The sequence below is a fragment of the Ascidiella aspersa genome, chromosome 6 (genome assembly GCF_963924565.1).
Source record: "Ascidiella aspersa chromosome 6, kaAscAspe10.2, whole genome shotgun sequence".
Classification (NCBI taxonomy): Eukaryota; Metazoa; Chordata; class Ascidiacea; order Phlebobranchia; family Ascidiidae; genus Ascidiella; species Ascidiella aspersa.
The window spans coordinates 13,937,800-13,953,460 of record NC_139452.1 but is presented as its reverse complement, the minus strand read 5'-3'; the positions used below and the strand labels follow the sequence as shown (position 1 = coordinate 13,953,460).

Sequence of the window (15,661 nt, the reverse complement as noted above, 5' to 3'; positions counted from 1 at the left end):
TGTGGCAGGTCCGCACCCAAGAATATTTTTAAATAAACTAAAAATGTTTCATGCTAAACAATATATCATTACTTAAGATTTTAATGGTAGTCAGCAAAGTTGACACTTTCAAATTTAACTAATGGCTCAAGTATGGAGAATAGACCCCAAGTTTTTTTAACATCTCAAACCAGGACCTTTTTAAAGAACTTATAAAAGCTGTATTTTCATGTTGTTTTGTAAGTGGTAAGAAAAAACGAAAGTATATTAACTTTAATTTTTTGACTTTTACAGAGATTCGGTTTTATTTTTGTAAGAGCAACTATTAAAACATCCGGTTTTATTATTTTATTTATTTCATTATTGTATATGTTGTTTTATTTTAAGGGTTATTCATACTACATATTGTTCAAATTTAGAGTATATATACATATACCATTATAAAAGTTTTTCATAAAGTTTACAAAGAGAAAGCAAAGCTATCAACCATGGACTTTTTTAAAAAGAAACCAACATTGGATGGTAAGAGTGATACTTTATGTTGTGGTATACAGAGAAGTTTTGCTTTATGATGTAGTATACAGAACTTACATTTGTATTTTTATTTTTTTCCGCTATATATTTTGTCGACACAAAAGTGACAATGCATTCATAATGTTGCCTAAGTTTAGTGAAGCTGGAAATAAGAAATACAATGAATTATATATATATAGAACATAATAGCATATTTGTATGGAATTGTGCTTGAAGAAAATTTAATTGCTATTAACTTTTTAGAAACGCTTTTCCAGTTACAATTTACAACCAAATCACTAGACCGAATGGCAAAAAAGGCTGAAAATGAGGAGAAAAAGGAACTCAACAAAGTTAAAAAGGTACAAACTTGTGTATTTAGTCACTTTAATAACCAAGCCAATTAACTTATTAGTCACACACATCTTAAATCATGAAAAATTTAATGCTTTTTTAACCTAATTATCCTCAAAGAACCGACTTTGGCCAGACTAAAGATTGTAACACATAAAGTTTGAATTTAATTTATAAATGTGTAGCTTAATTCAGAAAGTACCATTATTAAACCAATGTTAAAACCAGTGGTTCTAAACCTTTTTTAAGGCCAGAGCCAAATTTCGAACCTACGGTGTGCAAGGAGCCGCATGAAAAACAACTGTCTAATTCTAAATAGAAACATTACTTAAGAAAGCAACAACAAACTCACAACAGCACAAAAAAATATGTAAATTTGTTTAATGTGAAGTTTGACACTGATTTTGATTTTTTACAAGTGTGTCAAAACGAGGCGTAATAGGAGAGGATGCAGTAAGGAGAAGCTGCTTTAGGTGATTGAGGCATTCTTCAGGATATTACTTATAAAGTTGGGATATTTTTCCTCTGGAACTCGACCCCAAAAGTCGGGTAGACCTTCACTTTGAAACGCTTGTTTCAGCTTGACATCGGAATGCATGTCTAGTAGCTCCAACTGAAACTTATCATGAGCGGTGGCTGCCTCTATTGCCATAGGTTTAGCAAATGTTTTCATCAAAGGCAAAAAAGAATGCATTCCATTAATGCAACGTTCAAATTTGTCAATTGTAAAAATTGTAAAAGTAACAAGTAAATTTCAAAATTGCTATTCAAAAACGGAGACAAAAAGCTCACAAATCACAAAATCATAAACCATTTTAACTTTTCTTCCTGTGTTGTAAACAAGTCATTTTGAAATAACTAAAGTCCCAGTCAAGTCATTTGTAAAGTATCGTAAGTCCAACTGAAATAATAATGTCATATACATGTAGTGCAAAGTAGTAGACCATCCGCTTGTTCCTCACAAGACTAATAATGCAGGGCAAACTTTACTATGCATATCCAAAAGCCTATTCAGCTGTGTTCCGAGTCAGGAACGACTGTACAGCCTGTAATCCACCTATTCACATAATTAAATAGAGTGGATTGCTAGCAATTTACTCATAGGGGTCTGATATAACTCATCCACACACAATATGTGAATAATAATTTTATTAACCATATACTATTCCACCTTTATGATTTACATTTTGTGGTTTTGAATTTGATGTTGCGCATGTTAACTACTCGTAACTTGGCTAGTATTACTTAAGTACCAAATCCAAAGTCAGTAAAATAAGCCGACTCCTTAAGACCCGGTCTGACTAGAAAGCTCTTCCTTCTAGACTGTAGTTCGCATCAAATCCTCAACGGACAAGTACAATTGCAGACCCATTAGCATTGCCTTCATTATCTTTATTACATTAAAACAGTGTTTCTTAACCTTTTTTACTCGGGGGCGCACCTAGAGACATACGAAAACGTGGCGGCACACTCTGCAAGCGAAGCGATCCCGAACTTTTTCAGGTTTACCCGTATTCTCTTAAATTGCTTGGATATTTTTTTATTATATAGGCCTTATTGTTGCATATCTTTAAAGGGACTCTCCAGCCTTGAAAATAGGACCAATACATAATAATCATATTAATGACAAAATCGGAATCAACCTAAATGGCCAAAATAAGGCCTATACAACCTTTAAACAAACGCCGTCCATAACTATCACTAACTCTCCTAATATTTTTAACCCTATAACTCATTTGCTAACCCTACCAACTACCCGCCCAAAAGCCTAAACAGGAGCCAAAAACCCAGGGCAAAACAAAAATGTTGGCAGCAAACGGCCAATGCAGACAAGTGTCCCCAATCGTCCCTTTACCTACAGTCTTGGGCGTTATTTTGTCCATTTAAGTCTTATTCTGATAAATTTTGGACTTATTTTGCCATGCTTAAGTCTTATTTAGACTACTAGATCTTGTTGTGTTGTGGTTATAATTGCGAATTTGGCGCTATTATGTCGGTGGTCATAGATTATCTGACTTAAATATTGTTGCTTTGTCTTATTGTGTTTTCTACATCTACTTATAAGTACTGTGTCATTCAGCTAAGCTTAATGAGAAAGTAAAAAATGTATTAATTTATTTTTTCTTTTGCCCGCGGCGCACCTGGCAGCCTTCCATGGCGCACCCGTGCGCCGCAGTGCAGAAGCGCTGTATTAAAATATAAAGACCAGTTGTCCAAAAAATGTTGTTGGCCAACTTCCTCTTGCACTTTGAGTACAACAATGTTGTACCACCAGTTGGAAACACTAATTTAATCATAGTGTTTTTTTTATGGATGTAAGAATTTTTGATAAAATTGTTATTTTGTGTCGAACAAGAACTATGTTACGAGTGATCTCATTTCTCCATAAATAAGCACTCAGATTTGCTATGTAAGAACTACTGTATGTATTGTATATGCACAGTTACAGGAAGGCAGGTTATATCAGTGATGAAACAAAATTAGGGTGGAAGGAATTTAGCAGTACATTTTTATTTAGTGTTATTTCATGAGATAAGTGCTGATTGATAAACACTTGCCCAAGTGCAAGTTTTAAATTAATATTAACCCTGCATTTCCACCAAACATTTCAAAACGTTATACTTTTAGTAATAAATGTTGTTGTTGTGTATTTTTAGGAAATTGCTTTGGGTCCCAGCCGGTATGAATTTGCCCAACTCTATGCCACCAATGCAATAAGGTAAGCCCATAGTTTTGTAGTTATAGTCCACACCCTGGTTAAAATGCCCGCTTAAAGGCAAATCAAATTTACTTAATGACTTGAAATAAAAAACACAAAGATTATTTATAATATAAATATGTAAAAGGAACAAGCAAAAATATCTAATCAAGAGATCCGCAAAAATTGTAGTTTGAAATTAATGTGACACTAATATTTTGTGAGTTTTTAAAATATTTAGCCTATGAACGTTTTTTGAACAGCTTTTTTACAAAACGAAGCTTTGTATTATCAGGAATTGTGCTTTAAGCAAAAATGCATTTATCTACAAGCTTGTCTGTAGGCCATTCTGTGCCAATTCACAGAGTCAAGAAATTCAATCTCTCCGATTTTCCTTAAATTTGACACACCTTTTCCCTGTCCTATATAATAAACACCTACAAAATTTGAGTGAAATTTATTGAGAAACACAAGAGTTATGAAGCATTTAGTTTTCGAGGTCTGCCGAGGGGGCGAGATTTTTTCATTTTTTGCCATGTTTAAGGCCCTATTATCGCTAAACTAAATAAGGCGACACCCCTTTTTACAAGTGATAGTACTTCTGCCGAATATTGAAATAACAACATTGTTAACATCGTTACTCTACAACAGTGGTTCTCAAACTTTTTAAAAAAAATTGCGCAACGGCCCCTCAATACTTTTAAATTGAAAAAAAAAGAAGAAAATTGTCTTGCGGACCCCGAAAGGACTGCGGACCCCAGTTTGAGAACCACTGCTCTAGAAGGTCAAAGGCCAAAGTTGTCTGTTTTCAGCTTTTCGCTATAATTTTTGGAAATTTTGAAACCACGCCTAGACCCCATTTTTTATTGGTTTTGACTAAAATTTGATAGGATTGTTGTTTACAAGATTCTCTATAAACTGAGAAAATTTTAGTACAAAATATTAAAAAGGGTTGGGAGATATCTAATGTGAAACATGGGTCAAAATAAAAAATAAAAAAATTGGGATGCTTTTAACGTCCCGGTTACCCATGACCCCAGTGAAAATTTGCACTAAATTTTGTCCACATATTCACTTAGATATGACAAGTCTACTTTTTTCACAAATAATGCCAATTTACCAATCAGAATCATATCTGCAAGCCACATACTGTCCTACATTTGCATCATATCCTGAGAGTTGTGTTTGACCTCGTCCAACATCCACAAGGGTAAATGAAAGGTCATCGGATAGTCGACGCATTTTTAAACACTGACACGATTGTGGAATAAAGCTATGATGTGATCTCATGCCTGTTATTGTTTTACACAATACATAGCGCTTTTCCAATTCAAATTTTATGTGAAGGTCTTGAATTTCAGCAGAGGAAAGCCAAATATATTGAATTCCAGAAATGTGTTATTCGGCCCAGTGGAAAAGATCTTGTGATGTGAGAATTTGGTTGTTGGTTGCTGCTTCAAGACTTGCACATGCAGCTAATCTACATGGACTTTTGCCATGGGATGTAGCAAAAAACTGCCACTCAGCTTCAATTCAAAAATCTGTTGAATGATGGCAAAGATTGATAAATTTTTTGCGGTTTTTGTATTGTGAAGCAGCACCATTGCTGAAATAGAAAAAGTGATCTGATATTGCAACCAAACATTTCGATATTAAAGCTCTATCTTTTTTGTAGTATATTACAAAAGGGTGAAGGGTTGCCTGAGTAATGTCCCAAAGGATCCCTGCATGGCATCTTGGACAATAAATGAGTAGTTCTCAGCAAAATCAGGTAATACTATCAACTTCATCATCAGCTTAATTTTGTTTAATTTGTTTCAAGTAACTTGATGTGACTGGCTAATGAAAAGATGGGTCTTCAAAACAAGAAAGGTGTCACACACTGATTCAATAAATTCATCCAGACTTTTCAGCTGCTCGGTTAATGTTGTTCTATCAGTATTAGTTCATTGCTTGTACCTTATAGTATCATCAAGATTATATTCAGTGCTGAATGTATTATTTAAATACCTCTTCAAACATTCTCTGTCAGGGCAATTATTGCACAAACTCATCATGCATTCTTTGTTAAAAATGGAACAAACCAATTTTTCCAAATAGTCTGTGTATGTCAGCTCATCTACGGTACTACGGCTTGCATTAACTTGGCATTCTGATGGTACAAGCAAACACAAACGTTGTGAATTCCTTTGCTGTTGACAGTTATGCACCATTTTGGTTGTAATTCACAAAACTTTGAAAAACTGATGTTCAAGTGTGACTCCAAATTAAATTGAGCAGGAAGTTCTTGTAAATTTGCTAGAAGTAGATGCTTTTGTTTTGTCTCATCTTTAGTCGAAACACAGTCTCTTTTACCTGGACATATCCTTGAATTCTCTTTTGACAATTCACCACTGCATCAATGACTTCTGGCTTTAATCGCTTCCCCTTGTAATTTGGAGCTTCAGGTAACATTCCTTTTTCTTTGCAAAGCTCGCCTTATCATCCATTTAGTAACACCACACTCAATAAATTCTGTTGCTATTTGATTGATACTCCAGCTTTGAGGAACCAAAGTTAGCATTTTAATTTTTTCATTTCTTGTTGATATTTTGACTTTTTCTTTTCAGTAAGCTAACAAACCGATTAAGATCTACATTTTCCACATTCAGTTTCTTGTTCAGAATCTACTTCAAAGTCTAATGACAATCTACGTTTGGTGGCTCTGGTAAATTGGCTACTTTTTTCTTTGACATACTTTCGTTTCTTTTGTGTACTATCAGCAATCTTTTTTGACTAACATAGATGCACTTTGGTTAAGAGTGTCAGCAGTTTGAAAGTCGGGTAATTCCATGTCAAAGCAACCAACCTATTTAACCCATATGTTTTTAAAATTGCTCAAATGTTGTACATGTGTAGAGTTTTCCATCCTGATTACAATAAACTTTGTTTTACCAAACTTTTTTGAGGGGTAAAAAGTTATGCTGTTTTGAAATATTGGGGATTTTGTGCTCGCTGAACCGTGAAATTCATTGATTTTTACTCGAGCAAAGTTCAATCTAGCATAACTTTTTAATGGATTGAAGTTTTACTTTAAAATTAAGTTTATTTAAAAGATAATAACCTAATGTTACATTTGTTACATTGTTTTTTTGTTTCAGACCTAAGGTCAGAAGTCAAGTGCAGGTCAAACTAATGTGAATTTTAAAAGTCAGTAAAGCGCAACCCAATTTAGAAGCGAAATATCTCAAAAGCATTGACTTAAATTTTTTTGTGTAAGGTGTCTATGGAGAGCTTATTCCAGGTTCTTCTTTTAAACCAGGTTTTATTACTATTTTCAAGGGATACCACTGCCATATGAGCTGTGTAACATGACCGTCTAAAAAATAGCAGTTTGGTTTGAATTATTACATTATTTTTTCAACTACTAAACTGTGACATTGTTTTTTAAATAAATTTATTTTCACAATATATTTTTTATTCTTAAAATGTTTGTAAAAAGTATACTCCTCCAAATAGTTTTTTAAAACATGGGTGGATAAAGTGCATTATTTCATGTTTTTTTATTTCAGATTCATTGCAAGTTGATAAATTCTGTAGTTTTGTGAATTGTTTACATAAAATTATCGAAAAAGTACTCATCCAGTTATTTAAAATCCAGTTAATGAAGAGTTTAGTGCTTGCAGTGTTGGTTTACACACTAATGTGGATTCTGACTGCCTAACTATGGTAAAAGAATATCAGCATATTCTATTTGCTAAACTATCTAAAAAGATAAATCGTTGATATTAATAAGAGCAAACTTATTGGAAAAATAAAATTGGCTTGTTTCACCATGCTTTTTACCTAAAAAAATATGACCTGCCTCAAAAAATCTGCTGCAATCCATTTAAATCTTCACTGATGCTTTCTGAAGAACTAGGTGGATTACAGTTCAACTTCCGTATCAATTGTTGGCAATTTCTGCAAATCTTTAATCCTGGCTGTAAATTCCATTGAGCGCCTTCTTCATTTGATATTGTTCTAAGATTAACTGTGAAATGTAAAGAAAAAAAATTAAGAATAACAAAACCACAATTTTATTCATTTACTTACAATGAAACATTAATTTATCTATTAAATCAATCAGTAATCACCTACCTGATACTCGCTTTTTGTGTTTATTCTGAGGATCACAGCAATATATTTCTGATTCACGTTTTTTTTTTGTTCCATTCAACCCATTCAACAAAAGCAATTTAAAATTAAAAATTACAAATTTCACATGTTACATTACAGTTATGAAGTACAACAATTGGCTTTGTGATGTAACAATTGTTTTTGTGATGTAATAATTGTTTTTTAAATGCATTTTAATTTTTTTTTCATTTTGTCCAAACTTTGACATACACTTTCTATAAGTAAACAGTAAGAACCATGAATAAATTTTGCATGGTAGACTTGTCAAATCTTAGTGAATATGTGAACAAAATTTTAGTGCAAATTTTCACTGGGGTCCTGGGTAACCGGGACGTTAAAAGCACCCTACTTTTTGCTTTTTTTAATTTTGACCCATGTTTCACATTAAATATCTCCCAACCCAAAATTTTCTCAGTTTATAGAAAATCCTGTAAACAACAATCCTATCAAATTTTAACCGAAACCAATAAAAAAATGTGGTCTAGGCGAGGTTTCAAAATTTCAGGAAATTACAACGAAAAGCTGAAAACAGACAACTTTGGATCTGTAGGACCTTTGACCTTCTAGTCTAGAGCAAGGGTCTCAAATACGCGGCCCGATGCTGCCCCCAAGAACATTTTGTGTGGCCGCGTCGAAATTTTGGATTTTCAAGTATTTGACAAAATTTAAATGCCAGGTATCTTTTTTGAGATTTGATAAGTTAAAATTCACTTTAAAAAATTGCTACAGAAACCTGAAACTACTCATCAAACTTCATTTTCACATCACTTTCAAACGCTACCATTTATGCGGTATATCGGCTATTACGTCGCAAATATCGGCTATTACGTCACATTGCCTATTCAATTCTGAACAGTTGTCGCTATAACATTGTAAATTGCGCTAGTCAGGTGTTGGTGGAATCTGTCATAATGTTCAAATTGATTGTCGAGGTGTAGGCTAGCCTACTATTGAATTGAAATATATAGTTCAAGAAGCTAAATTAGACATACGAAAGGAGAATTTTTCAAGATAAGTGTGAGGAGTTATATCTTGTCACCGCGGTCAGAGATACTAGTCATTGCCTTATTTGCCAGTAAAAGATAGCCGTTACGAAGAATATGAGTATAACATGCGTCTGCACTTTGAAACAAAGCACCGCGATAAATATGATGCTTACCATGGAAAAGTTAGAGAAGAAAAAGTCCATGAAAATCGCTGCCAGTAAAGTAGCCACAACAAAAATTAACTAGCCAGGGTTGCTAAGAAAAAAATTACACTCACCGGCCTGGCGAGCGGCTATCAATCAGCACTCGCCTAGACGAAATAACATCCCAATTTGTTGGCACGCAGTCTGCAAATTACCGCATTAGCGCGGTCATTTCTTGGTTTATCGTTAACCTGTCTTATGGTTTCTATACGTAAACATTAGTGTTTATAAAAGTCTGGTCGTTTATTTCCATGCATGGATGAACAAATGAATTCCCCATAAAGCAGTTTACGCTTAAAACAATGTTTTTCAGCCGAAATATTTTTTACAGTCTTTAGTGAAAAAAATAACAATGACAATTTAGTAGCCACGGCATGCCTGTTTTCCAATTTTTTTAAATGCTCGCGCTCTTTTTTATCGTATTCTGGTTTTTCTGTGCTTGAAGGACGTTTCACCGCAGGTTGCCTTGCGCTAGAAACAAAATAACACATTTCGCCTAACACTATAGTTACTGGATGAACAGCAAATAATCACAAAATAATTGTAAATTTACAACTAAACCATTCTTTCACAGTTAACAATCATATGCCAGAGATTCTGTGCTGTGAGACGCCCTATAGTGGGTCGTTTCAATTTTCCGAGGGCGTCCGCAGTGGTTTCGATTCGTATCTTAACATAATTGCGATATAAAATATTCACAGACAGTTATTTTTTAAGCTTTGGCTTGGTTGACCGCTATAAAATTAAGAGATCGCAACGACATACTTACGTAGACTAATTGCTAATTATCAGCTGCAGTTACACAAGTAGTTTTAAAAATACCGATATTTTAAAATACCGCAGTGTTCAGTGGGCCATTTCGGTCCCTCAAAACCTTCTTAAAAAAGACTGCTTATTGTTGCCCCAAACTGCAGTAATTGCTTATCATTTTCTCATACAAACAATTCAATAAATACAAAAAAGTAAACCTCTTATCGCTGGGTACATCGCAAGTTTAGTAAACTTTTCCAAAGGCGTCAACGACCGGGTTAAACATTTAAAAATTAACAACGTTTAAGTTAAACAATAAACCTCCTAAATATTTACCACTGCAGCAATAACGTATTTGATTGTTTGCCGGTAAACGTTTTTTTAAAACGGGACAAAGAGTCTTTATTACGATCATACAACGGGACAAAGAATCTTTATTAAGAGCTTCGAACGTGACTTCGATTAAGCTTTTTATTTGTGTAGTGTTAAATATATTTGAGCCTTAGTGTTTAACGAAATAACTGGCGCTAACGCCGCTAAGTAATATTTCGCTTAGTAGTTTTGCTTAACACAAGTTAAAAATTTCTCGCCTAAGCCACTCGCCAGTCGGGCGAGTGGGTGTCAATCAGCACTCGCCCGGAGCGATTTGCACTCGCATTGGCGAGCGGGCGAGTGCTTAAGCGCAACCCTGCTAGCCTAAATCATCAGCCCACTTTTGTTTATCTTTTATTGTGTTCTTTTTGGTTTACATTTCATTGTGAATTGCGGCCTTTGGGCATTTTACACATTCCCATGTGGCCCTCATAGCAATGTGAGTTTGAAACCCTTGTTCTAGAGTAGTGCTTCTCAACCTTTTTTCGTGGTGACCCAAATATTAAGCGTAAGTATGACGACTAAGCTTTGGCGACCCAATTGTTTTTTTTTTGTAAGCAAAATAAAAACTAGCTTATTGTAAGCGCGCAAAAATAGGCATTAGCATAAATAATTTCGAATTTTAATAAATATTATAAGACTTATTTGCATTAATTCCTTAATTGAAAAATTTTGCTCAGAACCAATCTCAATCAGTATAAACATGTGGTTACTGCGGTTGGCGACCCAACCAAATGAAACAGCAACCCAATTTGGGGTCGCGACCCATAGGTTGAGAAGCACTGTTCTAGTTAAACAATATTGTTTTGTTTCTTTTAATATTTGTCAGAAGTACTATCACAGTGGTTCTCAACCTTTTTGTACCCGTGGCCCCTTTTTCATGCTTTAAAATAGCCGCAGACCCCCCGGATCACTGGTAAAAAAATTGGGTTGTTGCCTAATTTAGTTCAGCAGTAATAAGGCCTCAAACATGGGAAAAAAAATCACGCCCCCTCGGCAGACCCCTCGAACTAAATGCTTCATAACTCTTCTGTTTCTCAATAAATTTCACTCAAATTTTGCAGGTGTTCACTGTTCATTATATAGGATAGCGAAAAGCTGTGTAAAATTTAATGAAAATCAGAGCGATTGAATTGTTTGACTGTGTGAATTGACACGGAATGGCCCCTACCTTTTGTTTATGCTTTGGCCGCACAAAAAACACACAAAAAATTATTTACTGTGAAATAAAACATACTAGGAAGCAAATAAGATTTCTGCTGAGCAAAAGGTTGGCATTTAGGTAGTAAAAGAAAGGACCAATGCCTCAACCTTGACGCTTTCAATGTCAGCACAACATTTCACTAAGTTTCAAATGTATGGTAGAATAACTATAAAAACATATTCTAAAAGAAAGGCTGAGGGAGATGTATGTTTTCATGTTTACTATTTTTATGTACTAATGCAAATCACCAAAAATATATCTTTTTTCGCAACCCAAAGTGAATGGTAGCAACACTAATTTTAGTTGTGATCCACTATTTGTGGAACCCCGATCTAATCCAGCATTTTATAACATTTTTTGCAACCTCCAGTTTTTAAAAGTGATATGCGCCCAAATTTTGTTTTTTAAAAGTTGAGACAACTGACATGAGTCGCCGATTAAGCGACTTGAAGATAAACAGTTGAAATGTTGTCAGATGCAATTTCCAAACTAAATTTCGAAAAACTTTGAACTGAACAACAATTATTTAATGCTCACTACAGTGTTTTTTGCCAAGGTTTTTATATTTAGCTCGTTTAACGACACTCAAGTTAATAAGGTTTGAAACAAACAAAATTGTATATCCTCCCTAGATCGCCAGGTATCACAGTTATCTGACCTTTTATAGGAAATGTTTAGTGATCTTTGCCCTAATCTTGTAAAGTTATTTGAACTAGTAGATAAAGCATAGATTTACTTTAGATTTGTATTAGATATAATGAAAAAGTGATTCAAACAAAAATGAATACTTTACAGCTGTAATTTTTTATCTTTGTTTTTACATTGTCTTAAATATTGTGCAGAAATCTCAATAGAAGGTAATTGTTGTACACAATGTTTTACAAAAGTACACAAAACTGGTCTTCAGGGTAAAAAAGTGGTCACTGTTCCTATTTCTATGAGACATTCTACCAAAACTATTTTATCAGCCATTGATTAAAAACAAACATAATGGTCTACTCATAAACACCATTAATTTACTGGTGCACACTTTTTCCACTGTCTGCTGCTAAATTTTTAGTTTTTTTTTTCTTGTCAGTTTTTTAAGTAAAAGGCTATATTATTTGATATATGGTTTGAAAACTACACAAAGTATATATATTTGGATATTAAACATCTGTAGATAATGGTACGTTTTGCAGAAAGAAAAATGAAAGCCTAAACTACATGAGGTTGTCATCCAGACTGGATGGGGTCAAGTCAAGGTTAAAAACTGCCCAAGCAATGAAAACAGTAAGATAGCTTTTAGTAATTAATGTTTAAGAAATATTGTATAATTTAAGACAAAGATTGATTTTTATCAAACCTATACTATGTTGCTGGACATTAATAGCATTTCTTTGTTTCGCAACAACAGCAATAATTTAGTTTAATTGAATAAAACAGGTTTGGAATGTTACTAAATGGGCTATAAGAGATTTTATTAAATTTGGTTGATACATATCCTAATTCAATTTTTTTGTTTTTTTTTAGCTAACCAAGGACATGACTCATGTTACTGTTTCACTTGATCAAGCGATGAAGAGCATGAATCTTGAGCAAGTTGCCAAAGTTATGGACAAGTTTGAAAGTCAATTTGAAAACCTTGATGTCCATGCTTCGGTAAGTATTGGGCAGCACCATTTTAAACTTTGTTTTCTCCTTTGTTTGAATGAGGAATGCGCTGTCCTAAACCCCGATTGAATTTTGTAAGAATTTAAGTTCAGTTGTAAATATAAACATTAAGGCATTGAAAGGTAACACTTTTGTTTCAAGTTTTTGTATCAATTTGTACTTAATCTGTTCAATAAGCAATACCTGAAATAGGGTGTATCCCAGGGGTGTCCAACATGATGTACGTGTGCCTATATGTGACACGCGGCCTAATAAAAAAAATGGCACGCAAGCCCCCCAAAAATACTAAATTTGTTATTTAACCAATTGTCAAAAAAGCTAAATTTGTTATAAAGCCAATTGTCATTGTTTGGTCACAATACAAAACAACCCCAGTAATGGGGACAACAAACAACTACTTCTGATATTATAATATTATACTGTTTTTATTTTTTGTATAAAAGCGCTTTTAATATTAGAAAAAATATAGTTGCTAAACTGTGGCACGGGAAGAAGTTAGAAGATAAAAATTGGCACGTCCGCATGTTTGAGTTGGACACCCCTGGTCTACCCCCTTGTAATTAAACATGTAGCTCGCAATGACATTTTCGAAAATGCACTTTCAATGTGAGAAACCATTTTTTTAACGTCTACTCTGTCAAACTATTGTACACATTCATTAACAAGGGTTACTTACTGTTCCCTAACCTCGTTTCGTTTTTGAACGTGTAATATTTTTTTTCAAATTTGGTAGGTCATGGAGAAATCCATGGGATCAGCTACTGCCTCCACCACTCCACAAGACCAGGTTTCGGCACTTATTCAGCAGGTGGCCGACGAAAACGGCCTGGAGATCACCTCTCAGCTTGACAGTGTTGGCATTGGCACTGGTTCCCTAGCGACAGAAAGGGCTGGACCGTCAACAGAAGATGATCTTGACAGAAGGTCGGTTGATAAATTACAAATAATCTTATAGATTATAATTTATATTATCTTGACTACAAGTTGCTTTGGTCTATGATATCCTGGGCTAACTATTGTATATTGTCAGTATTATCTTCAGCTCCCTACTAATATACTTTCTTGGTTGTGGACTAACATTCCTTTGCCCAAGTTCAAGTAGAGCAATTGCGGTCTGCTTAGGCCAGTAAAGTTGTTAAACGGCACTATTTACACCAGGGTGTTTACTGTTTATGTGCTCCTGGTCCTGAATAATATTACATTTTTTTTAAATGTATGCAGTTTTTTTCGTCTCCTTATTCACTGTCAAGACGAACCTGTTAATATTTGTTGTCTTTTCTCTTCTACAATTGGTTAACTAAGTATGACCGTCCAACCAAAAGACGAATTACTTCAAAAGTTTATTGGTCACCAAACTACGGCCCGCGGGCCATATCCGGTGACTAGGTTTTTAACAAGAATGTTGCCATATGCAAAAGTAAGCTAAATTGATGAAATTTTAAGCTTAACAACAATTAAGCTTCCTAGGTGAATGTTTTTGTTATGTGTTTCATTTTTAGTATACTACTTTATTAAAAATTACCATATAAGCTGAAAAACGTTGATTCTATGGATAAAATGCGTAAACTACCGCAACTAAAAATACAGACCGTGGCAAAACTGCAATGTGTTTGGTGCCAATACCTACCTACCTCACTATGGTTGGACAAGTAAGTATGGATACTATTTTCTGGCATGGGGGGCCAGCTCTGATTGGATATGGATATTGTATATTTGATATACTTCACATATTTTATATTTTCATATTCTTTTCAGGCTACGTGAAATGAGGGGTGCTGCCAGAAATTAAAAAGATTTCTTCAACTATACCATTGTTTTTTTTCTGCCTATGTCGCTATGCACTTAAAACCATTCTCCCAGAGAATGCGAATTACGCAGATTTTTGAGTCGTGCGATTTGAACTTGTCCATGGTACTTCTTAATTGCCTTGTTTAGTAAGGAAAGAAAAATGTTAAAATGAAATAAGACTAAAGAGTTCCTGCTTCTGCGCCTCCTTCCTCTATGACTTGTCTTTTTATGTATGTCTTTGTGCACATTTTGTATCTTCTTGCTGTCATGATAAGTTCGTGGAATACGCATATTATCTGAAAGGAATCGTTTGTTTGTTTTACCGTTCAGTTTCTGTCGAGCGCGAGTGCATTTCGTGTTTAGATAACTCACTTATGTATTATTTGTTGGGAAACGGCTGGAGCAACTATCTTACGGAGGTAATTACGAATTCGTAAATTATGTTTTACTTTTTATAGCAAACTTTATTATCGCGCTAAAAAATTGTATGCCGTGCTTCACAGCAGAAGGATTCTCGTAACATAAGCATACATATACCTAAGTCAGGGGTTCCTAGCGCTCTTTATATACCTGTTGTTAGAGCAGCTTGTGTAATAAAATTGAGTTTTTTATAATATCAGCTGATGTTTTTTGTGATTTAAGGAAAACAAGAAGTAACCCCACCTCTTAATGTATTGCAGTCGCCTTACAACAGACGTTTTTAAACTGGAGTTAATGGACCCTTTTGGGTCGTTGGGTTACTTTTATTCAGGCCTAATTAAAATCTTGGTGTATAATTATAAAATGTAATGGAGATTTTTAAGAAATAATTTAATTGAAAAAAACGCTAACGCTTCTCCCTAAATGTTTTTAATTTCCATTAAAGTTTCATATCTGTTGACCAATAGCACCAGTTTGAATAGGTTTTAAGGCGTCATCCTTAAAAATGTTGTGCCGACCTGGTTCAGGCGAATCATATTATTTAGGGGTCACGCTTAACTGAAACAACTTTTCTTAGGAAGTA

The 15,661-nt window shown here is 34.3% G+C and overlaps 1 protein-coding gene across 1 annotated transcript; it reads left to right on the top strand.

Moving 5' to 3' along the window:
- Positions 1-362: 362 nt before the first annotated feature.
- Positions 363-15,321, top strand: LOC146140011 (charged multivesicular body protein 1a-like). The gene is made up of 7 exons (XM_083391194.1): positions 363-501; positions 757-854; positions 3,504-3,565; positions 12,399-12,489; positions 12,730-12,858; positions 13,604-13,794; positions 14,626-15,321. Exons 1-7 carry the CDS (start codon positions 468-470, stop codon positions 14,657-14,659), a joined length of 639 nt encoding a protein of 212 aa, XP_083247320.1. The 5' UTR covers positions 363-467; the 3' UTR covers positions 14,660-15,321.
- The last annotated feature ends 340 nt before the right edge of the window (positions 15,322-15,661 follow it).